The following is a 23,538-nucleotide window of genomic DNA, read 5'->3' as shown; positions in this document are numbered from 1 at the left end:
GGTATTGTCTTTGAGAGATACTGAAGTGAGTGGTATAATGAAACTTTCAAATTCCTAAAACAAGATTTTCACCTCATGTTATCACTGATATATAAAAATAAATCACTGTTAACTCTGCTCTCCTGCTCTTTTTATTTTCACTAATTCGTTAATTCATTCTCTGTCATTCATGCCCTCATTATCACATTATCTGCCAGAACATTTTTTAAATTCTTTAAATATAAATTACTCGTCGTGTCCTCTTCTCCTCTCCTCCTCCTCCTCCTCCTCCTCCTCCTCACTGCTTTCATCAGTCATGTTGACAAGCGAGGAACAGGCTCAGGGTTGTGTCACCACAGTATCCTGGCACAGTGTCTGGAGTAGGGTGATAGTGGTGCTGCTGCAGGGTGTGAGGGCTACCGGCAGCGGCTGCTGCCCCAGGGCCGGAAGCACCAGCCTGGCCAGCGGTTAGCTGTGCACATCCCTCCGAGAAGCACAGTGAGGGCTCCTCTGAGGGAAGTTCCTCTGTGCCCCCTGTCATTTATTTCTGCGTGCCACAAGATTGAAAACATAAGCCTACATATATTTATGTTATAACACTGTGTTGATCCGCATACACACAGCAACCACTGCACCCTCAGAGACACATGAAATATGTATTTTCTGGTTCGAATGGTTATGATAATCACATAAACAACTAGAATAGCACCCAATGAATTTATACCTCCAACAAGGCCCCTTATGAAACCACAAGTAAATTAACTAGATCCAGGTTTTTATTTGGATCTGCAACAAAATCCACACACTCATAAATATCAGCCCCTACGTATGTCAGATTTTTTTTTGTCATCAAGATACATTCTCTGAGAAATCAAGGAACATGTTGAAAAACACCTTATCTCACAATGATGAACTGATCCAGATCTGCCCCAAAATGTAATGGATTCTTGCCTGAGCCGTACTGCATCAATCCACCAAGTTTGAAGATTATCTGTCGTTATGTGTATGAATGAACAGATCTCCAAATGGTAACTGAAATGAATCTTTCAAATAATCTACTCAGGCATTATCTATCTATCTATTTTCAGTTATGATGAGCTAACTGATCAATTAATCAGTCTCACTCTGGGTAAATAGGGACAGTATGATGCAGATTAAGACTCTACTGTGTCACTTTACTGAGTGCAAGCTCCAGATTTAGCTGAGATACAAACTGAACCTGTGTAAAACAAATGAAAATGAAAGAAAGAAGAGTTTCATACAGGGCAGGATTTAATGTAGCTGCACAAGTTTGCTGCTCAAAGCTTCTCACAACAAATGAAACGGTGGCCAAGAGATTTATCTGATTAACAGCAGGGGGCAATGTTGTTTAGCAAAGAGGAAACTGGGAAAAGATTTCCCCTTTTTCTTGCTGGCTCTTCCTTCCCCAGGAGAAACTTTGACTCGGTTTTAAACACGATGAGGGTGGAACACAAAGTCTAGTAAAAAAAAGTATAGAAATGACAGAACAATAGTTATTGTGTTCTATGTGAAAGTAAACAGTCTGAGACAATAACTGGGTCAAACCCAGAGTTTAAACCTGCTGTGTTGATGATGTCATATGTCTGTGTATTAAAGCCTCTATGTTTAGTACAATGTGTTTCTGTTGGGGGTGTGATGTCTCACTTATGTGCACTTTCTTCCAAACCGTATCCCACTGAAAACATGGTGAGTTCAATAACTTTTAACCATGTTAAATCAATAAACCGAAAACAAAAAAATGGACAATGGGTTGCAGTGTCTCTCTTTCAACGCTAGGGGCATAACGGTTGAGGTTAGAGGTCAAAGAGTAGAAACAGTCTCCAGTGAGAACAGTTTGAGAAATTTAAAGAATGTGTTTGTAATATTAAAATAAAGTTTTAAAGTGGGATTTTAGGATACTGAATTTGAGGCTCAACAGCGGTGTGCAACCAGAAGAAAATGATTTGGTGATGTGACAACGTGAAAAAAGGTGAGAGGACGTGATGAACTCAGCGGTTTGCAGTGGACAGAACCTTTCACTCATTAATCTGCTCTCATGGTGATAAGGTCGTGCACTGGGGGACTGTCAGGGGTGAGGAAGGCCCAGGGGAGGAAGCAGGAGCGGGTGATGGTTTGTAGAGGTGTGCGAGTGTAACGGGCTGTTGGAGGCTCGCCCTCCCTGACCGCAGGGCCACTGAGAGACAGCATGTGCCTGCTCTTAATACTGGTCGTGCAGAAAAGCAGAGCAGAGGCAGCGTTCCGTTTGAAACCGGAATTCACCAAGAACAAGTGTATCCTGATGTGGTGAGGAGCTGGGGTGAGGAGGGGAGGGAGGACACAGAGGCCATGTGGCAGGCCTCACTCCATCTCTCATCATTTCTAAACCTGCGCAAGACGGCAGAGGTTTCACAGGGAGGGGGGAGGAGACACCAGGAGCTGTGCTGTGTGTGACACTGAATTAATTTATTCTACTCATACTATTGAATCTATAGAATCTTTTATAGCTGATATTCTCCTTTGTACAGGTTACTTAAAGTTAGGAATCAAAACAGACTGCATGCTTTGACTGTGCAGCAAGATTACATGACCCTGAATGACTTCACACGTCTGAGGTGAGGACTGTGAAGAGAAGGCCTGGTGAAATGACGACAGGCTCAGGACTGTGTTCACTCCATGCTCAACTCTTCTCTATACAAACTGAAGCCTTCAATATGATAAAGAACTAAAGACTAACTTTTTTTTGTTCATTCTTAACGTATCAAATGCATTACAGTTTAAATGAAAGCATATTTTTATATTTTGTAACAATATACAGTGCATCAAGTCCATATTTTCTAATGATGTCATTAATCATCTTTGCCAAGGAGGTGATGTTTTCATTACCATCGGTTTGTTTGTCTAACTCTAAAACTACTGCACAGATTTCCATGAGTGGAGGGGTGGAGCATCACCCAAAGAAGAACCTGTGTGTTTGGACTAGCTCTGGATAAACATGTGGATCCTCACATTTTTTGGGGAGAGATTGGACATTGTCACCTCGGTGGGAGGTTTGTGGCTTCTGAGTGCCCTTCTAGCTTCTAGCTCTTTATATATCACACAGGTGTCGTGGTTTTGTTAGAAGTGCAACAATGTGTGGTCGTAGATTGAGACTCGTCATCATAAGGACGTATTCACAGAATTCTGTTTGCATGGTTTGATTATGAGAGACATGTAAAAGGTCCAACATTTACAGGAGCAAGACAACCAAACGGAAGAACAAGTGACAATGATCCAATCATCCATCCATTACTGTTTGTCCTTTGAGGGTTGCGGGGCAGCTGGCATATCACAAGGCTGACATACAGAGACAAACAAACACTTCCACACTTTCACCCCTTTAGTCAATTTAGTCTCAAATCAACCTAACCCCAATCATGTCATATGACTGAAGGAAACACACAGGGAAACACTGACTCCACACAGGAAGAACCAGGATTAGAGCCCCCAGTGATAATGATGTGGCTGCGTTTCTTACTGTAGCTTTGTGTCTCTGTGTGTTTAAAATCTTTCTGGTGTGTGGCCATTTTGTGTGTCTTTGTAGTTGTAATTGTTTCAGTTGCATTTGTTTGTGGTGGTTCGGATTCTGTTTTTTTTGTGATATTTTATGTCTCTTTGTGTCATTCATTTCTCTTTGTCGTTGTTTGATTGACTTTACAATGAGGACAGTTAACAGGCACATCAGAGTCTCTGCTGTTGACTGTTTCAGTTCTAATGCACAACACTGTCAGTCTGATGTGTATGGGAAGGAGAGAATAGAGAGAGGAGATGAAACTGACAGTACCTACTGTGCCTACATATGAAAGACACCAACAGGAGGCCAGAAGCAGCTCATCGTAATCCACAGAAAGGAGAGGAGTGTGTTTTCATGCATGTGAGTGTGCACTACAGTAGAGTACAGAGGATGTGGTAAAGCAGCCTAATGGTCAGCTGTGTTTCTCTTTTTCTCAGTCTTGCACCTGCAGAGAGTTGTGGCAAAGAAACACGCGCACACACACACACACACACACACACACACACACACACACACACACACACACACACACACACACACACACACACACACACACACACACACACATTTTGAAACTTCAACATCTATGAATAGCAGAGGGGTACACTGAATTCCTCTATGAATGGGATGTTGTTTCGTGTGCGTGTGTGTTGGTGTGCATCTCTATCTATAATTATGAAGGCCAATTTTGGTTCAATGCCATCATTGTGAGGACATTTGATGTCGTGAGGACATTTTGGGTGGTCTTCATAAATTCAGTGGGCTGTTTGAGGGTTAAGAGTTGGTTAAGATTAGGCTAAGGGCTAGGGAATACATTATGCCAATGAGTTTCCTCACAACCATAGAGAGACGTGCATGTGTGTGTGTGTGTGTGTGTGTGTGTGTGTGTGTGTGTGTGTGTGTGTGTGTGTGTGTGGCAGGATCAGCTTACGTAAAGCAGCCATCAGGGTATTCAAACATTCACAGTCACTGAGGATCAGACACAGATTGAGCAGAGAGACACACAAAAACACTACACACACTGCACACACGTAGGTACACACTCTAACACTATGAAGCACACAGATTTTGAAGTATAAAGTATTTGCTGTCCAAGGTGTGAATGTGTCTGGAGGTCGGGTCATCGCTGTCACTCAGTTTCCTCTGTGACACATGAACTAAACTTCCTGACTGACTGACAGAGACACTGAGATAAACAAGAGACATTACTGATCCACCTCAGCTCATTTTCACTTTAAACAAGCTTGGGGCCATCCAGCGATGACGATGTCACTCAGTCAGTCCAACACTTTCATCCAGACTCAAATGTGTCAACAATTATTGAATGGATCATCATGAAATTCAGTGCTGACCTGCACACACACACACAGGAACTGGAACTTCGTGCAAAGACAAAATAAAAGCAATTTGCGGTGGCGGTGTTAAATTCTGAAACTCCCTGGACAGCTCCAGTGTCACAGAGTTTGATGGACAGGTTGTCAGTGACAAGATGTAAACGTTCACTTCCTGCTGCCCTCCAGACAGGAAGTCAAATAACGAACCTTTGACCTCTGATGAAAAGGCCTCGTCCAGACAACACAATGTGAAAGTAGAGAGATGTGTGTAAACCACCAGAGTAGAAACAGTTTGTGTATTGTATAATTTGACCTTCAAAAATATAAGTCATATATTTAAAATCTTACTTGAGTAAAAGTACAAAGTATTCGCATCAAACATTACAGAGGAAACGAAGGACATATTATGTGGAATGGCACATTTCAGAAAAATATATATTATATTATGTATTTGAAATGTATATTATTCATGCATTGATGTAAGATCTAATGATGCAACTGATGAATCAATAAGAACGTATCCGGTGTTATTTTAACAAACATAATTAGATGTATATGATATTATGTATTGATCTGAATGTGAATCTAAAATGTTCAAATCAATGTCATGGAGTGAAAGTAAAATATTTGCCTGTGAACAGACATATGAAGTAGCAGAAAACTTTACTTGTGTGAAGTAAAAGTCTCACATTAAAGCCAAAAAAGGTTTATTCACAGTTGCATGAATCAAACATGATTTAAACGGAATTGACATACTTGAAAAATGGATAACGTAGGATGAAGAATGAAGTGACCAGCTCTCCTCCACCAGGTGTCGCTGTCCGTCTGTTTATTCCAACATCCAGTAACGTGTCTCACTTCACCCTCAGTGGTCCTGAATGGAGCAAAAGGTTCAACGTAAAGAAAACCAGACAGTCGTGAACGTACTCACCAGACCTTTGACCTCTTTGTGTCAGTGAAGGTGAAATAAAATATTAATCAATACATAAGATGTGAGAAGAAACTAGATTGTAGTAGTTTGGATTAAATAAAATAAAATGAAAAAAGGAAATAAAATAACAAATTAACAAATTCAATTAAATTAAAAACGAAAACGAAAAATACTTTTAAAGTGCATTTTGAATTTTATCGAACGACCTGATTATATCAATTGGCAAATAGTTTTAATTACATTTAAATAAAATTGACTTATATCAAGTCTTATATTAAAATGGATGAAAAGTGTAGATTAGTTTAAATAATTAAAAACAAAGTTAATTAAATGAAAAAATATTCAAAAAAGAATTATATCAAATACAAATTAAATTAGATTAAACCTTTTGAAAGTTTGAATATTCCATCATTATTATTGGCAATTACAATAAAAATGCTTTGTATGAGCCATTATTTTTAACACTGATGTGATGAGCATCAATAGAGAATCAAACTGATTGTGAACAGGTGTCAGGGACTGACCAGTGATCAGCTCTAACTTCTGTGTGCTTTCAGTGCTTTCTGAATTTGTCTTGAAGTGAAAACATGAAAGTTACTCAAGGGCTGAGAAGTGTCTCCTAAATCTTCCAGTAAGAGGCGACACTTGACCTCATAGGATATTTTGTGAATGAGGCCGCTGACAATCCCAGACTGTTGAAATGCACCGAGGACTGAGGTATTGTCCCTGAATGTGCTTCTGATGTGACTCTGTATCATCTTATCTTTGTTTTTGTGTCTTGAGTCAAGAGAAAGCAATATTTGGGTCATGGCAAACAAAGGAGATGATATGATTTTAGATGGATAATACAAACACAGCGATGACCCAGCCGAGGAGATAACACCAGAGGAAATCAATGTTGAAGTCGAACACTGAGGTCCATATGAGAATATTAAAGGAGATGCAGGGACGTCTTCTGTGGGGAGGTTTGCATCTATCAAAGCATCGTGTCAGCAAAGGTCATCACACTGGTTTTAATAGATAATGGGAAAAAATGGGAAATGCTCTGTCAGTGTAGGAGGAAGGTGGAGAAGGATGAGGAGAAGGAGGAGGAGGAGGACGAGGAGGAGCACTCCTTGCTGGCTTGACTTTATGTTTGACCTTTTCGGGGAAGGAGAACTAATCCTTGAATATAATAGACTGTAAGATATGGAAAATGACTGCGCTGTTATCTGTGTTACCCTGGAGACCATCAGCGGCACCCAGGGCTGCTGCAGCTGCCAAGTTATTAAGAATCCAGTTTGTGTATATTGGAAAAATACCTTTTCTGCCATTACTGGTCAACCCCCCCCCCCATACACACACACACTCCTGCACGACTCTTGAAAAACGATTCTTCTCTGTTCTTTGTGCCTATTCTTAGAAAAGGTTTTATTTTATATTAGTTTATTCTTTACGAGACATGGAACCATCGCTTTTGAGATGGAGAAAAGGTGATTTTTTTTTCAGAGAACGGTAGATTTTAATATTTTTACTATTACTTTTCAATCTTTTTGTTTGGACAAACCAAAATAGAATAAATGTAAAACATGATTTCTTGTTTTAACTTTTCAAAACTTAGTGTGTAGGGGTTTGAGTGAAATTATGAAATAGTAATATAAGCTATATATCTATAACTATCAAACAGATGCTGGCATGAATATGGAACTTTAAGCTTATATCACATGCGGCTCATAATAACACTTACAGGCCAAATCAAATTACCTTCAGTGCTCTCAAGCAGAACTATTCAAGATTGGAACTCAACAACCATATTAAGTTGTTTTTTTAGGATTCAAATCAAGATAATAAAATAAAATAAGAAGAAAAAATCCAACACCCTGAGTTTCATTTCTCCAGTAAATCGAAGCAGGCCTGTGTGGAACCAGGCTGTGTCACATCAGTACACGTGGCTCATTTCTGACTAAATTTGCAGCAGATGAAAACAGATATATATATATTCACATCTATCTCTGTGTCCCTGTGTGGAAGCGGCTGAGTCTGTTTAACTCTTATCCAGTCAAATCCAACATGAAAGAAATAAGATCCCAACAAAGAACCGGAACCTCAGATGGCTCCTTCAGATAACCTCAAAAATCAGGGAGAAAAAAGAGCGAGTGTGCATAATGCTGCCTAAATACACAGAATACAGACCTCGCACATGCAGAACATTAAACTTGTAAATAATAGCCAACACCACGCTACCCCTCCATCCCCACCTCCACCACCACATATCTATCCATCAATCTATCAATCATTCTCACTGATCTGCTCCCAGCACATGATGCATTCCCCGCATTAGATGCGTGTGTTGTGCGGGGTTTGAAAAGGCGGCGATAATCTGGTGGAGGGAGATAAGAAATGGCATTTATTCCGCGGCACTTTGGAGCCTATTTCCCGGGGCCGATCAGCCCCATTCTCCGCGACACCTCCAGCAGCTCGCTGATAACGATTAGGCTATTTATTATCTTCACAAAGAACAAAGATTAGCCAGCACCGGTGAGAAATTACCCCGGGATGGGTTATAATCAGGGGGAGCCGAGGATCCTGCATTGGATTTCTCCCTCTCTCTCTTTAAATCTGCGACTAAACATACGAGCATCAATGTGACGTGCTCTTATAGTGCAGACAATAATTGTGTTTTTATACAACAGGGTCACGTGATTGTTTGAAATAAATAGAAAGAAAACAATAGATAAAAAAAAAAGATCAAAGAAATAATACTATAAATAAATTTAAAAATAAAAGGCCACTTGTAAATACATTTAAATAAATAACAGGTAATACTTATACAAACAGAATTACCCCCCAAAACAAATACAAATGTGTATTATTATTGTTCTTCTTATTATTATTATCATCATGGGGCTTTTGATAAAACACTAATAATAATAAACTAAAGGCTATAATAGTAAAGGAGATAAATAAAATTATTATCATAATTCGCGGTGGTTTTATTAAAAAAACTAACAATAATACATTTTTATCAGCGTATACCTGCCTGTTGTCATTTTGTACATGGCTATATTAAAACTATACTACCATTACTAGTATAGTACAGCTATATTATTACTATAGAGACAGTTTTCATTCATCTTTATTATTGAATCCTTTTCTTTTTCACTGGTACTTCTACATAATGAGATTCTCAGAGGTGCGACCTCTCTTTCTCCTGGGCTCCAGTGAGAGAAAGAGCAGCGGACTATAAAAAAGAAAGAAAAAGAAGCAGGGGAAAAAAAGCGGATTGAATTAATGTAAAATCCTAAAATGGAAGTGGATGTTCTTCGATGATAAGGTTTTATCGCCACGCCAGATCAAAAGGGCTCACACTCAAAGCATGTGTATTTCCACATTATCATGCTGATGAGCTCTAATACTGCAACACTTGTCCCCCGGTGCGATCTGCTCTCTGCACCACTGTACTCTGGATTTCCTCCTCATGCAGGGACACGAAAGGTTTAATAATCACACTCAGCTCTTTATGCGATTTAGCCTTGATCAAAGTGGCCCAGATTTATCTATACTATACTGTATGCATGAGTTATATGCAAAGTTACTGTTATAAAAATCACTCGTTTAAATGGTGCCAAATGTTACAAACAAATAACAATTCAAAAAGAGAATTAGATAGAGAGATAGATAGATAGATAGATACATAGATAGATAGAAAATTACACTAATTGAAAATGGGTTTCTTGGTCTGAATTTAATGTGTGCAGAGCAGCAGGTGCAGGAATTTGTGGTTTTAAATCCTAGTTGTTTTGTCTTATACTAGACTTCTTACTGTGTTTTATTTTCTTTTTGGCTACAGTAGCCTATTATCACAAAAGAGAGAAAAGTGTCACTGAAACAGATTACTTGTAGTCTATGAGCTGCATCTATAGCAGAATAAAGCAACAATAAAGACAATAAATTAGATCAGATTAAATGCGTCTAATAATCAGTGGTGTAGCGTTGGTTAGGACAAATCATTGTTGACCATATAAATACTAATATGGGAAGCAGCATTCCTTTGGAAATGAACAACCTTTATTTTTAGATGGCACAAAGCAAGTGACCTAAATGAGATGGAAAACGACACAAGTCCAGAGTAAATTCACATCTCTGGATCTGTTGCATACATGATGTTCTTATAAAATCTATTAATATAGAAAAATATAAACACTTGATTAGTTAACTTCATTATGAGCAAACAAAACGTGTTGGTGGGTGTGATTCTGCAAAAAAAAAAAAAGAACTAAAGTTCTCTAATCTAATGTAATCTAATCTCTGTAGTTCCACTTGCCAGTAGTGTGTCGTGCAGTGATAGTGGACCTGTTCTTGGAAATCACAGTCGCTCTGGATGATGTACTTGATGTATTATTAATGTGGCCGCAGTGTAAATATCAGTTGCAGTGTCCTTCCTCGAGTTCATCCGCTGGGACCGCAGCAGCAGACTGCAGGCAACCCCTGTTTGTGCATGCGTGTGTGTGCGAGCGAGCGAGCGTGTGTGTGTGTGTGTGTGTGTGTGTGTGTGTGTGTGTGTGTGTGTGTGTGTGTGTGTGTTTGCCTTGAAAAAGTTCAAGTCTTGAATCTTTTTCCTTTTTTCCTCTTCTTCTTTTCTAAGATGCACATGACGTCAGGAAACGGCGTCAAGCAGGCGGCAGTGTAGGCTGGCCGGGGCAGCACGCGCTCCCTCTCCAATTATTGTCTGTCAATCATGAGGGAGGGAGAGAGAGAGAGAGAGAGAGAGAGGGAGGGAGAGGGAGGGAGAGAGAGAGAGAGAGAGAGAGAGAGAGAGAGAGAGGAGGGAGAGAGAGAGAGAGAGAGAGAGAGAATGTGTAATAAAGAATGAAACAATAACTATATTTTCTTCATTCACATATCAAATGATACACACATCCATAGAATCATTATCAGAAACGATCAGACTTGTGTTTTCCAGTGCAACAAAACTCTCACATGCAGATACATATTTGGGGGAAATTATACGTATCTTAAATATATTTCATATTTATGTCACGGGCATTAAAATAGATACTTAAAGACTGCAGTTTAACTGGAGTGTTGGGATGAGCTGTGTTGTTTATAGAAACTAAACCAAAAAGATGCTGCAAGAAAAAACGTAGGGAATAAAAACATTGTCTAGACCGACCTCTGCTGGTGTGTATCCATCACATTTTTTACCAGCAATAATTGATGACCACAACTATAATAGATGATCACAAAATAATAGTCACATAACTGATGGATTTATTGCTTTAAAGTCACATTAAAGTCACATTTAATGCAAAATAAAACCATATTATAAGTCTGGCCTGTATAACAGCCAGACTTATAAACTGGTTTTGTGTATATTTTTATATTTTTACATATAAGAACTCTGTGTTGGTGATGTGGTGGTGGTGCGAGTTTGGGGGTGTTGTGAGGTTTTTGTGGAGGTGCTGTGCAATTGGCTGAGTCAAAGCTTTATTGAAGACTCCTCCCACGAGCTTGACAAGCTTGGCCCCGCGCTGTCAGCCGCACTCAGCCTCAGTCAGACGTGTTGCTCTCAGTCCAAGTGGACGGAGTTTACTTTGCACCGACAAACAGCCACGACAGACAGTTGGAGAGGGACCTGCAGCACCGACACAGACACCGGGGACTGTTCTCCAAGGAGGAGTGAGCTGGTCAGATTCTGTGGATGAATCAACAACAGACAAGGAGGTACGACATGTTTGTGTTTTTGACACCAAGGCTGCGCGTAATGGAGTGGATGTGAAGAGTGATGTGTGCGTAATTGTTGTGGGTAGAGATGTTTTTTTCATTATTATTATGAAGTTGCATCGCACCATGCACAACCTCAGCAGAGAGTGTTTGTTTGTGTGTGTGTGTGTGTGTGTGTGTGTGTGTGTGTGTGTGTGTGTGTGTGTGTGTGTGTGTGTGTGTGTGTGTGTGTGGGGATGATGATGATGATAAACAGACAGCAGGCTTCATAACAACCTCTACACTTCTGCATTTAAAATATGAACATGTGATGTTTGCTTATTGAAGGTTTCAAGTGTCAAAACTCGACTCCATGTCCTGGACCAGAGAGGGATTTACCTCAGAGGAGAGAACAACACAAAGCATTAGTCATCTGCTGTGAATGGACACGGTGGAAATCTCATAAAGGACTAATTTCAAAACCGCCTGTGTCCTCTCCCTGGACATTATTTGACTCTTTAAATCGCACCAAACCCAAACACACACAGAGCCATGGATGTGACGGCCGAGCAGCCGCGCTGGATGCACCACCACGCCGTGCTGAACGGACAACACCCGGACTCCCACCACCCCGGCCTGGGCCACAACTACATGGAGCCCACGGCGCAGCTGCTGCCTCCGGACGAGGTGGATGTTTTCTTTAACCACCTGGACTCGCAGGGGAACCCGTACTACCACAACTCCGCCCGGGCCAGGGTGTCCTACAGCCAAGCGCACGGTAAGTTGGAGCCATAACGCAGGGGTGCTACTTTAATGATAGTAATAAATAAAACCACACCTAAGACTAAAACTCATCTAGCTTCTAAAATATGAGTAGCAAAATATTTTATTTCTGAAAACACAATCACCTTCAAATCATGAATTATTAGTTTGTATTTCTTTTAAATTAAACGCCAAACATGTCACAGGTTTCTATAGTTTGAAAATGTGAATAATGTGCGTTAATTTTTTACATTACAATTTTGTAGGCTATGTCAGTCATTTATTTCAGATGTTAAACATCAAATCAAATGGTTAATGCAACTTTGAATTTAGTGTTTTTAAGATTCACATTTTAGTTAAGCAAAACTGGCCAATTTTTATCTTCACAACTTTATTTACACGTTTATATTAACCAAGTCTATCCAGTGAATCAACAAGTCTTGTTATTTAGTCATGTCTGCATCCACAGATCATCTTTGTGCGTAATAAATACTCTGTTGTTTGGGGATTTCACAGCTCGTCTGACGGGGTCTCAGGTCTGCCGGCCTCATCTCATCCACAGCCCGGGGATTTCATGGCTGGACGGGGGCAAAGCAGCCCTGTCCGCCCACCACCACAACGCCTGGGCTGTCAGCCCCTTCAGCAAACCCAGCATGCACCACCCGGGCTCCGCGTCCCCCGGCGGCCTCTCCGCGGTCTACCCGTGCAGCAGCAACTCAAACACGGTCTCCGCCCCGTCGTTAACGCCGCCGTCCCACAGCAGCCCGCACCTGTACGCCTTTCCCCCGACGCCGCCAAAGGACGTATCGCCGGACCCGGGGGCTTCGTCCCCATTGTCAGCCACCAGGATGGACGAGAAGGACTCTATCAAATACCAGGTGTCGCTGGCGGAGGGGATGAAGATGGAGGGTTCCAGTCCGCTGAGGAGCAGCCTGGCCTCCATGAGCGCCCAGACGCCCTCCACCCACCATCCCATACCGACGTACCCCACCTACTCTCTACCGGCGGCACACGAGTACGGCGGCAGCCTGTTCCACCCGGGCAGCCTGCTGGGAGCATCGTCCGGCTTCATGCACAAAAACAAGGGCAAGGCCCGTTCCTGCACCGGTGAGTGCACTGCTAACACCACACTGATGCCAAACTCCAATCAAATACATCTTATACAGAGACTGTCTCTACTCTTTCCACCTTCTTCAGTCAGCGGTAACTCAACTAAAACTCCAAATGAGGTCGCATAGTAACTAACTCACGCTTTTAAAATGTCCCATGACACATTACATTAGATTGTTGATCTTAAAGCGCAGCTTTATATCGATTTGCTCTGTTTTTACACGCAACGTTTAAAGTCTTTGTGTAATATCCCTGTAAAAGGATTATTATAAGATCTCATTACATATGAACAGACTCGAACATAAACAAATAAAACGCCCATTAAAATCCAAGTCGTTTATAAATGTAATGCCAAGCAAATATACAAGATTATTCTCACACAAAGCCCCATGAGTTGTTATGATTATCAAAGAAAATGAAATACTTTATATTCCTTGAATGAAATGAAATGCAGTTTGAGAGATAATCTCATGTTTTATTAAATACTTTTAAATTAAAAAAGACACACTAGAGCCATTTAATTGATTCCACTGGTAATGTTGTAATGCCAGATAAAAAAAATTGTTATTCTGTAAATTATATTAAATACATCCTTTTGCAATGTATTTGAGCATCATCCAGCTTTATTTGTCATTTTGGAAATTGATAATTGATAAGAAATAATTGAATAACATCATAAATAGCATTCAATGCCTGAGCCCGCCCTCCACTGTTCTCCATCACAGAGACTGTGATCATCTTCTTTTGTTCACCCTGACTCTGTGAATAAATGTGTCATATGGCTGCAGCACCAACACTGAGCTGGATCCAGCCCAGAGGTTTGAAAGGAAGATCCTCAGTTGCTCTGAGCCAAAACCTCAGTTTTTAGGCTACAGTCGTTTCTCTGTTACACAAGACTACATTGGCCTGATTGTTACTTGATTACAGACCAGGAGGCTTCCACCTTCAAACCAGATTGTGTTTAAATAGCGTATTAGCACGGTGGGCAACCTGACCTCAGTTTAAATAACAAGTCTTTGTATGAAATATGAGTTGACTTCTTAAGTGACTGTAAAATGTATTTCATTGACTTCAAAACAATTATAAATGAACTTCATTCTACTAATTATTTATAAAGTGGGAATGTATGGCTCTGCTGATGTACATATGGACTGTTTTATCATGTTAAGCTTAAGAAATTGAGAGTGAGCGCACAGTGAAGTTACTGCAGATGGGAAAGCAAACTCTCTAATGGAAAGTAAAGGAGTCAATTTAATGTCCAGCACACAGGCAGATGCTTTTTCCTTTGCTTTACCATTAAAAACAAAGAGTAAGTGGATTAAAAGCAGTAGTACGTGCTGTGATCTAAAGACTGTTTGTGGAAATATTTTGCCAAAATAAAAAATGTGTACATGCACACTGTGTAGAAGAACAAATCAATTCTTGTCAAAGCTGCTGATAAAATCATACATTCAATATTTAGTTACGACATAGGATGGAGAAATGTAGCTCCTTGTTAGTAATGCCTATAAATATATATGTGTGCTTTCTCTCCAGAGGGCCGTGAGTGTGTAAACTGTGGAGCCACCTCCACGCCTCTGTGGAGACGTGACAGCACGGGACACTACCTGTGCAATGCCTGTGGGCTGTACCATAAGATGAACGGCCAAAACAGACCACTCATCAAACCCAAGCGCAGGCTGGTGAGTTTCATCTAGTGCAACTTCACTTGGTCTGAATGTTGGACGTGGCAGTAAATAAAAAAAAAATAAAAAAGAAAGAGTGTAAGGTGGAGAGGGAGAGAGGGTGAGGGGGTGCGTACAATGCCAGGAAAGTTATATTTTCCCAATCAGTTTCCAGGCATTGTATTTGCGGCTAACCTCGTGCTCTTTCAGCTCAGGCCGTTAGCAGAGTGGGACTATCTGTGTTGTTTCTGTTATCATTATCACTGCTACTTCTGATGCTGTCATTGATAGCAGGGCCACAGCACAATCCCTAAAAACTCATGGTGAAATTTATTGTGTGAAATATTTACGTGAGGGCTGTTTTGTTATTTTGACACATGGGCAGAAGAGACACTGTCTAGTGAAAAACATGTCTCCAAATTTGGTGATTTTTGAAAACCTTCAATGAACTGAGGCATTGCTGTTCCCTTTTGGGGCTTGACAAATGTCTCCTGTTTCTAAATAAACAACATTAAAGCTTGGTGGAAATGCATCTTCACAAAGCTGTTGTTTCTTAAGATTCACAATTTTCAATGGTCACTAAAGTGTGGAGAGGATCAAAGCCAATTTGGAAATGATTTTGATCAAATATTTTCCAACATGCACTGCTTCAAACATCACTGTTGCCCAGTTACAACTTCATGTCACACTCATCCAGCTGCATGATTTAAGGAGACTTCAGAAATTAAACACCAATTGAAGTTAATATGTGATATAATTTTAGGAAAATGCTTTGAAGCAGGGAAACAAGAATACAACAAATACTTCATACCTGTAATTTAACTGCATAATTTCGTTTCAGCAGCAGCTCTGATTGTTCACAACATTTTATTCCTAGATTCCGCGATAACAATTTCAAAGGAAGATCTCTGCACACTGAATGCATTCATGCAACACTGTGCATAGTGTTTGCAGCAGGAGGCAGCTGTGGGATGAACACAGTATTTGCAGAGTAAACAGACGGTGCTCATTAAATCAGTAGAGGCCTAATTAACAATGAACGAGAGTGAGCTGCTACACTTCAAACCTGGTAGTGATGAGAATGGGTTTAAAGTTTTTAACTAGACCAGTGTGACGGGATGGTTTGAGACAGAAGCGGGACAAGAGATGTCAAAACAGGACTTGCTCTCAAAATGTATGCAATAAAAGATTAGTTATTTTAATTTATGCAAAAATAAAGAGAAGTGCGCAACTTTAAGGAAAAAAAGATGCGATGAGAAACGCGAGTGAGAAAAAACTGCCTCATTTAACGATCGTAATTAGAGGTTAGAGATTAGTTTCTGCTCTTATTATGCAGCCTGGTCATAACAATAGTCTATAGGCTGCAGGAGCAATTATTTCAGCGCCTGTTAGTACAGGTTATAAATGCATATGCGGCCGTATATCAGGCCTGGCTTCCGTGTTGCTGGGCCGGGGCTCGCTGCAGAGCTCCACAGTGGCAGCAGCCCTCCACCGGCTTCCTATCCGGATGTCTGACCGGTCCAGATAAAGCAGCGGGGCGGGCAGCCTGCTTCCTCCTGCGGCCTCCTGACTACACACTCCGCACTAAAGCTGAGGTGGTCAAGCTGCTCCGCTGCTGACAGAGAAACGTACCGAGCAGCGACAAAAAAAAAAGGCACAGGGAGAAGTTATGGAGGCTAAGCAGTGACTGACAAGCAGCAACTCGTTTCTGTTGTTTTAGGTAATGCAATTATTAGAACATTGTAGAAGCGAGCGTGTATATCTCTATATTTATTTCTTGTATTGGAAATAAGGCTCGTTAAAAGATATTCAAGCGTGAAGAATGTACCAGGAATCAATGAAATTCACATGACCATTGTGGCATTTGAATTCAATTTAAATAAAAATTGTGTTTTGATTTTGAACACTGTATTCAAAACGATGCAAAGTAGATAGACAATGGAAGCCTAAAATAAAATACAATAATCTTTACTTTCGGAGGGACAAAACAACACAATGGACTATGGACACCTGAGCATCATTATCATTTCCAATTTGCCTTGGTTTATAATAGTTAGGCCCTGATGTCATAAAAGCAGCTTAAATCAACAGAATCAAAAGTTCAACTAGTTTTATGTCTTATTGTCCATACTAAACTATATTCTTGCCTTCGCTGTGTCTGCTTGTGCTGTTGACCTCTCGTTAAACTCAGTCCACATGTTCTCCACAGTCCGCTGCCAGACGAGCAGGCACCTGCTGTGCAAACTGTCAGACGACCACCACCACACTCTGGCGACGCAATGCAAATGGGGACCCTGTGTGCAACGCCTGCGGCCTCTACTATAAACTGCATAACGTACGTCTTTGACTGATGATCTCCTTCACAGGCGTATAGGCAGGCAGGTTGGACTGCTTGTAGTGGGATAAGAGGCATGTCAGAGAAAAAGACAGAGAAAGGAGGAGAGGAAGAAGAGAGTGAGGATTGTGTTACTCTTGGGTTCTTTTGGACTTGTTGGGGTTTTCTTGATCTGTGCTTTATTGTTTCCCATGGTAGGCGTAACCCCCTGAGAGTCATAGTCAAGGTTGGACTGCTGATAAGTGGGCCTGCCACAAGTCAAGACTCCAAATATATTAAGCCTGTAGGAATTAATATTAACAAGCTAAAAATGTATGTCCTGAAGGATAAGTCGAAACCAATAATTTACTAATCCTAGTTTGAAGGTGCTGTCTGTGTAAAAGTCTGAAATAGTTTATTCCTCATAGAATTCAAGAACATTAGCGAGCCACATTGTCACGCTTGTTGACATGTGACGTGACCCTGTGGTCAGTCTCACATTCACATGCTGCTGTCAATGCAAAGGAGAGAACCATAAACACTGAACTCCTATTTGAGTTATGGTTGTTTTGAGGAACCTGCTTTGAAAGATTTACATCCTCAATAGGAACCAGACTGTATAGGGAAGTAGGATATTGGGGGATGAATGAATATGTTTTGGTCTATTCATGGAGTAGGTTGACAATAACAAGAACAAAGAATATTGTAAACTTAACAGAAGAACTATTATGACCCATATTTGAAAATTATTTTGACTTCTAGTTCATGAAATTCATAATTTGTGGGTTTGATCACATCACTTTTCCTTCTGTCCACAGGTGAACCGGCCTCTGACCATGAAGAAGGAGGGGATACAGACACGCAACCGGAAAATGTCCAACAAATCTAAAAAGAGCAAGCGGTGCGGAGACAGCTACGAGGAGTTTACCAAATGTCTGCACGACAAGACCTCTCCGTTCAGCGCCTCCTCTCTGGCCGGACACATGTCCATGGGCCACTTGCCACATTTCAGCCACCCTGGACACATGCTCCCCACCCCCACCCCGATACACCCGTCATTTGGCCACCCGCACCACTCCAACATGGTGACGGCCATGGGCTGAGGGGGCGAAGACGGGGGTTAGCCTCTAGCTACTTTAAGAACTTGAAACAGTTATGAGGGTCTCACTAGAGGACAGTGAGGACAATGTTAGACATGTGGTTTGTGCGTCTTCATCTTGACTGTCTATTGATTGGTTATGCCGTTGGTATGTTGGAGAAAAGATGTATCATTGGGGGAAGAGGAACTTTTTACTTCTTATCTATAGGTACCTATTTTGATAGAAGAGGATTGTGCCTCCTGTCAGTCAGGAACACACGTAAACACCAACATGTCATCACACCTCATAGATCTCCTCTCACAGTCCCCGCTGACGCCCTGAGTGTCTGCAGTGAGGTTCAGTATGTGCTGAGCAGGTTTATATAACTGTGAATATTGTAAATGTGTTCAACAGAGGGGGGTGTCCCAGACAGTGTAGTCCCCTTCACAACATTACACGAAAAAGATGCTGGATCTTTTCCTCATGGACAATTTTAAAATTTTCACAAAAGAAATTAGCAAACAACAAAGGTTTATGGATTCTAATTTGACACTGTTTATTATTATAATTATTGTTATTATAATTATTATTGTTATTCAGATAATTTATTTTTACTGCCTTTTTTTGAATATATCATTTGAATCATAATATGGATACTGTTATCCCAGTTATGAATATATTTCTAGCTGAAGTGCTTTGTCGGAGCTGGTCAACATTTATACTCATAAGAAATAAAGAGATCAAGTTCATTATCCAGTCTGCTCTGTCTATTCAATATCAAACATGTAAGTCTCTGAAATAAGAACAGTTACATTAGTGTTCATATTGGTTATTGTACTGACTAGGACGGACTCATTTTAGTATGAACAACAACAAAGTACAGTGTTGAATTGGATTTGAGAGACAAGAGGTGAATGTATGTTACACAGTCAACATTAATGAGGGCACTAATGCAAGTCCACGTGAATGAAAGATTTAGTAATAACTTCACAAATTAATCAAATTCATTTCACAGTTAATGATCTTGTTGTTAATATATATGCATCAGATTCTCTGTATCATTTTCTGTGTCCTTGTTCTTCTCTGGATTTTTTGTGTGTGAACTATTTTATGCTGATATTGCTCAACAATATCTCTGCATCCCCCTCTGTGCACATTCACCCAACACTTCTCCCACCCGGCCCGTCAGAAAGCACAGGTTTGTAATCGTAAAAATCTGCTGGCTAATGTTGTTATTAAAAACATGTAATTAGCATTAATGACTGAGAAAACATATTTTTCTTTCAGGATTCTATAAACATAGAAAAGCTATGCCCATTAATCTTATATTAACAACGGGTCATGTAATTACTTGTATGTGACTTTTAGTTTTCTTCTGCTCCTCTGACCGTTTTAATACCTTTCAGTTCATTGTTTCAGTTTTGTGGGGCATTAAAACTGTACACTATGTACAGTCGAGTTTTGCACAACACCAAACAGCAGACGGACAGACTTAGGAACATGGTAGACATACTGTACTGAAGCATTTAGCACATTTGGAGCACACACACGTCCAAACCCGAAGTTGTTGGAGACTGAAAACAGGTAAAACGGAGTGAATATTGGACTAATATTCATCTATTGGAGAGGAGCATGACTCAAAATGAACACTAATGGTGCAACTGCTTGAAAACAAGTTAGTCATATCAATAAGGAGGGTGACATGTAAGTGTTAGTATTACGGCTTATTTTAGCTTACCCTCAAAAATGGTTTATTACAGACAAGAAATACAAGAGCAGTGCAACATTTTTAATGGATAAAGTTTCCCCCAATTTAGGGCATTTATTGTCTGACCAATCCCAGCCAAGGTTTAACAGTTTTCTTATGAAACCACATTTAAATGTATTAGATCTGGGTTTTTATTTGAATTTGTACCAATAAATATAAATATAATATATAAAATATAAATATAATTTATAATCATAAATATCAGTCTCATAAATATACCTGATTTTTCATCAAGATCAATGAATTAGTTCCTGGGATATTGGTAAAAATGTCATTAAAACATTTTATCTCACAATTTCAAAGGGATAAAAAAATAATTGTGGAACCCCCACTTTGTACAGATTTGACCTAAACCAGAATTAGTTCTTTTTTAGCTCATTGCTTATGATTTCACCAACTTTTGTCAATTTCTTTTCAGTTGTTTTTTTTGTAATACTTCTCACAAACAAACAACCAAACGATGGACAGAGGCAAAAAGATAACTTCTTTGGCAAAGGTATAGAGTTGTCGAATTCCTCGCCTTTCAGAACAGCCTTTGCAGAATATATGTCAAAAGTGTACGGTATCAGAAAAGCTAAATACCCCCTCACCCTTGTTGACATAAACAACCACTTTCTAACAAAGAGGTTACTTCACCGGTCAGGGGAGATTAATGCTGTTGACAGAAATTGAGCAGGTTGAGCCATATGTTCCTGCAGTTACTCAACCAGTTGCATCTGCTCGTTGGATAATACTCTTACGAAATAGTCCCTCTCATTGTCAGCCTGGTGCATGAGGCTAATCCCACAGTGAAAGAAGACATATCTTAAAAGACCAGAGGAGCTCATTCTTTCACAATTGTGTAACTAGCACCTGTGTTATATATTTCTCATATTGTCTGTTTAAAAATCATTTGTCAGACTTGATCTGACTTGAGGTAGATGATTAATCACAGTAAGCTTTAAGGTTGAAGAAACATTATGATTGAGTGATTGCAAAATGTCTGAAATCATATAAAACATTTTCACAGTGTTATTGTCACAGTGAAATTGTATATAATGTTTTAAATGCTTATATAAAGATGTTGATTTTACGATATGTATGGAAGTGTGGTATTATTGGTAAGATTAAAAAGAGCTTGAAAGCCATACACTCATTATTTCAACTACTAAAGATAAAAGTTAGGTAAACTTAATTCTTCAGGATAAGGTTATTTGTTAAACATTCTATGACACAGATTCAAGTTGCACAGAGTCTGTCTGTGAGCGCAGGACTTTCTCAGAAAGTTACAGTAGAGGATGTCTGCACCGGAGCTCCAGCAGCGAGGCCTGAGATGACACACTTTTCAGGGTCAACCCAAGTGCAGCCTGCAGCCTCCTCTCAAGACTTTGCTGACCTCTCACCCTGGAAGCACTTATTCTGTCATTCTCCCAGGCCCTCCCACAGACTTATTCACAGACCCTTTTAAAATGTCACCTTCTCCACCGAAATATGACAGAGTGAAAGAACAAGAGCTCCCATAAAGAGGAGATAAAAAGTCACTCTTGTGAGTTGAACCTCCCTGTGGATGAAGGGTTTGGGGACTAGGTGGGCATCCTAAATCAGCTCACAAGTGAGATTTACAGCTTTCACCTTTGCATAAGTACTTGCTCCTTGGACCATTTGTTTTTTTACCAAACTCAATTAATGTAACCAAAACAAGGTCTGAATGGACTTTAGGCGGAGAGTTAGCAGAGAGATGGTTATCGAGGAGATGAAAGGGGAAAGGAAAGGGGAGATGTCACATAATAATGATGAGGAGTGAGGACGTCTATATAAAGTCTGCATCGTTGTATGACTGAATTAAGGTCCGCCTGTAGTGGCCCATTAAAGGTTTAATGCCCCAAAATATTCAAAATATAGGCAAATGACAAATGTATGTTGTATGTTGAAGTTAACTGGGACATTTACCTAATTACCTAATTACAAAGTAAATCTTGGCCCCTGGGTACCCAAGAGACAAATAAACCTGTGACGTAGTCTCTCAACAACATGGTCTCACACTGCACTCTTGAAGAACCAGGGGACTTGAGATGTGTCACATCTGCACCAATGGGATTCTGCGCTCTGTAACAATCTGGGGCAAGCTTCTGTGAGATCTGGGTTGGTTCAAAGTCTCTGCTGTGACCTCAAGGGGATCAGAACATACAAAAAGAGTGAGGGGGGAGAGAAACACAGGCCTCATATCACTGATCCCCAGAATAAATGAAAGAATCTGTTGTGTCCCAGAGGAGAAATGTACAACATGCCAGTGACATAACTTTCAGAGTGTGGTTATGGACATCTTCTAGTCTCCACCACGATTATTAAACACCTGGCTGTGCACACTCCAGCAGATGCACACACTACACAGGCACACATACTGTGAATGTAGAGAGGGCTCACCAGAAAAGGTAGAATATGCTGACACATGGTGCTTTCTCTCAAAAAGTGAGACACCAAAGAAAAGTGGGACACCCTCCAACCACCCGATCCACAACCACTGACAAGTCTCTTTCAAACTGCCTTTCTTCTCCTGTCTGAGGCAGACAAATTCATCCCTCTTGTCTACAAACAATCACCTCTTTTCTTCTGCTTGTTGCACCAATGAAAGAAGGAGGGAGGTTCTAGGAGAGAGAGAAGGAGGGAGAAATGCATCTGCTTCACAGAGCTATACTGTAAGCACTAGCCTAATGTCCTGTGTGTTAGGGCCCCAGGGACTGGGCGTCTGGGTCCCACTATCTTATAACACAGTTGACAAAAAGCCCAGGGCTCTGCCCTCAGGAAATCTGAGAGGCGGGGTATCTAGGCCGGGAGGGCAAAAACTAGGGAAGGAGGGACAAAACATCCAGGTACGTTGCACCTACACTGGCCCATATGCACTCAGTTGAAACCTCACTGGGTCAATCTACAACCAGTACAGTCTAATACAACAGTCTTACAATACCTCCTCCATGAAGGTTGAAAAAGATGTTGATTCAACTGTGTTGAATGTAGGCTGTGGTGCAACTATATGATCATATATAATAGTTGAATCAACACCTCTTTAACACAGTTTCAACATAAAATGAATATGGCAAAGGTTTGATTTACAAGTTAATTTATGTTTTGACTCTCATCTATGGTCATGAGTTTTGGGTAGTGTCTGAAAAAACGAAATTGCAGACACAAGAGGCCGAAGGAGTCAGTTGAGGTGGTTCAGGCACCTCCTATAGGCAACTTCCATTGGAGGTTTTCAGGGCACATCTAACTGGTAAACCACTGGGTAGATGCAGAGCACTTTGGAAAGATTTTTCATGTTATCTGGCCTGAAAATGCCTTGGGATCTCCTGTGAAAAGCTGGAATGACTATTTTGCTTCTGACTCAA

The 23,538-nt window shown here is 40.4% G+C and overlaps 2 protein-coding genes across 3 annotated transcripts in view; one reads left to right on the top strand and one right to left on the bottom strand.

Moving 5' to 3' along the window:
• Positions 1–10,428: 10,428 nt before the first annotated feature.
• Positions 10,429–23,538, bottom strand: part of eefsec (eukaryotic elongation factor, selenocysteine-tRNA-specific) — a 69,744-nt gene continuing 56,634 nt past the window's right edge. Inside the window, exon 8 of one of the 2 annotated variants that reach the window (XM_069516968.1) lies at positions 10,429–10,502. In XM_069516968.1, the coding sequence (XP_069373069.1) occupies positions 10,444–10,502 (59 nt within the window). In that variant the 3' untranslated portion in view covers positions 10,429–10,443. Of the gene's footprint in view, positions 10,503–11,183; positions 11,469–23,538 lie in introns of those variants that run through there. The other variant, XM_069516959.1, reaches the window with a different exon arrangement.
• On the top strand, positions 11,360–19,157 carry gata2b (GATA binding protein 2b). The gene is made up of 6 exons (XM_020086392.2): positions 11,360–11,497; positions 11,825–12,254; positions 12,755–13,345; positions 14,885–15,030; positions 17,222–17,347; positions 18,145–19,157. The coding sequence occupies exons 2-6, from the start codon at positions 12,029–12,031 to the stop codon at positions 18,427–18,429; spliced, it is 1,374 nt and encodes a 457-aa protein (XP_019941951.1). The 5' UTR covers positions 11,360–11,497; positions 11,825–12,028; the 3' UTR covers positions 18,430–19,157.

The sequence above is a fragment of the Paralichthys olivaceus genome, chromosome 2 (genome assembly GCF_024713975.1).
Source record: "Paralichthys olivaceus isolate ysfri-2021 chromosome 2, ASM2471397v2, whole genome shotgun sequence".
NCBI lineage: Eukaryota > Metazoa > Chordata > Actinopteri > Pleuronectiformes > Paralichthyidae > Paralichthys > Paralichthys olivaceus.
The sequence above is the reverse complement of the archived record's forward strand: the minus strand, read 5'-3'. Positions and strand labels throughout refer to the sequence as shown.

What these genes read in the sequence shown, in the direction of transcription:
- gata2b (XM_020086392.2), top strand. Translation starts at nt 12,029, where the DNA reads ATGGATGTGACGGCCGAGCAGCCGCGCTGGATGCACCACCACGCCGTG. An exon ending in CAAGGCCCGTTCCTGCACCG is followed by an intron (nt 13,346 to 14,884) that starts GTGAGTGCACTG and finishes CTTTCTCTCCAG; the next exon opens with AGGGCCGTGAGTGTGTAAAC. An exon ending in TCTACTATAAACTGCATAAC is followed by an intron (nt 17,348 to 18,144) that starts GTACGTCTTTGA and finishes TTCTGTCCACAG; the next exon opens with GTGAACCGGCCTCTGACCAT.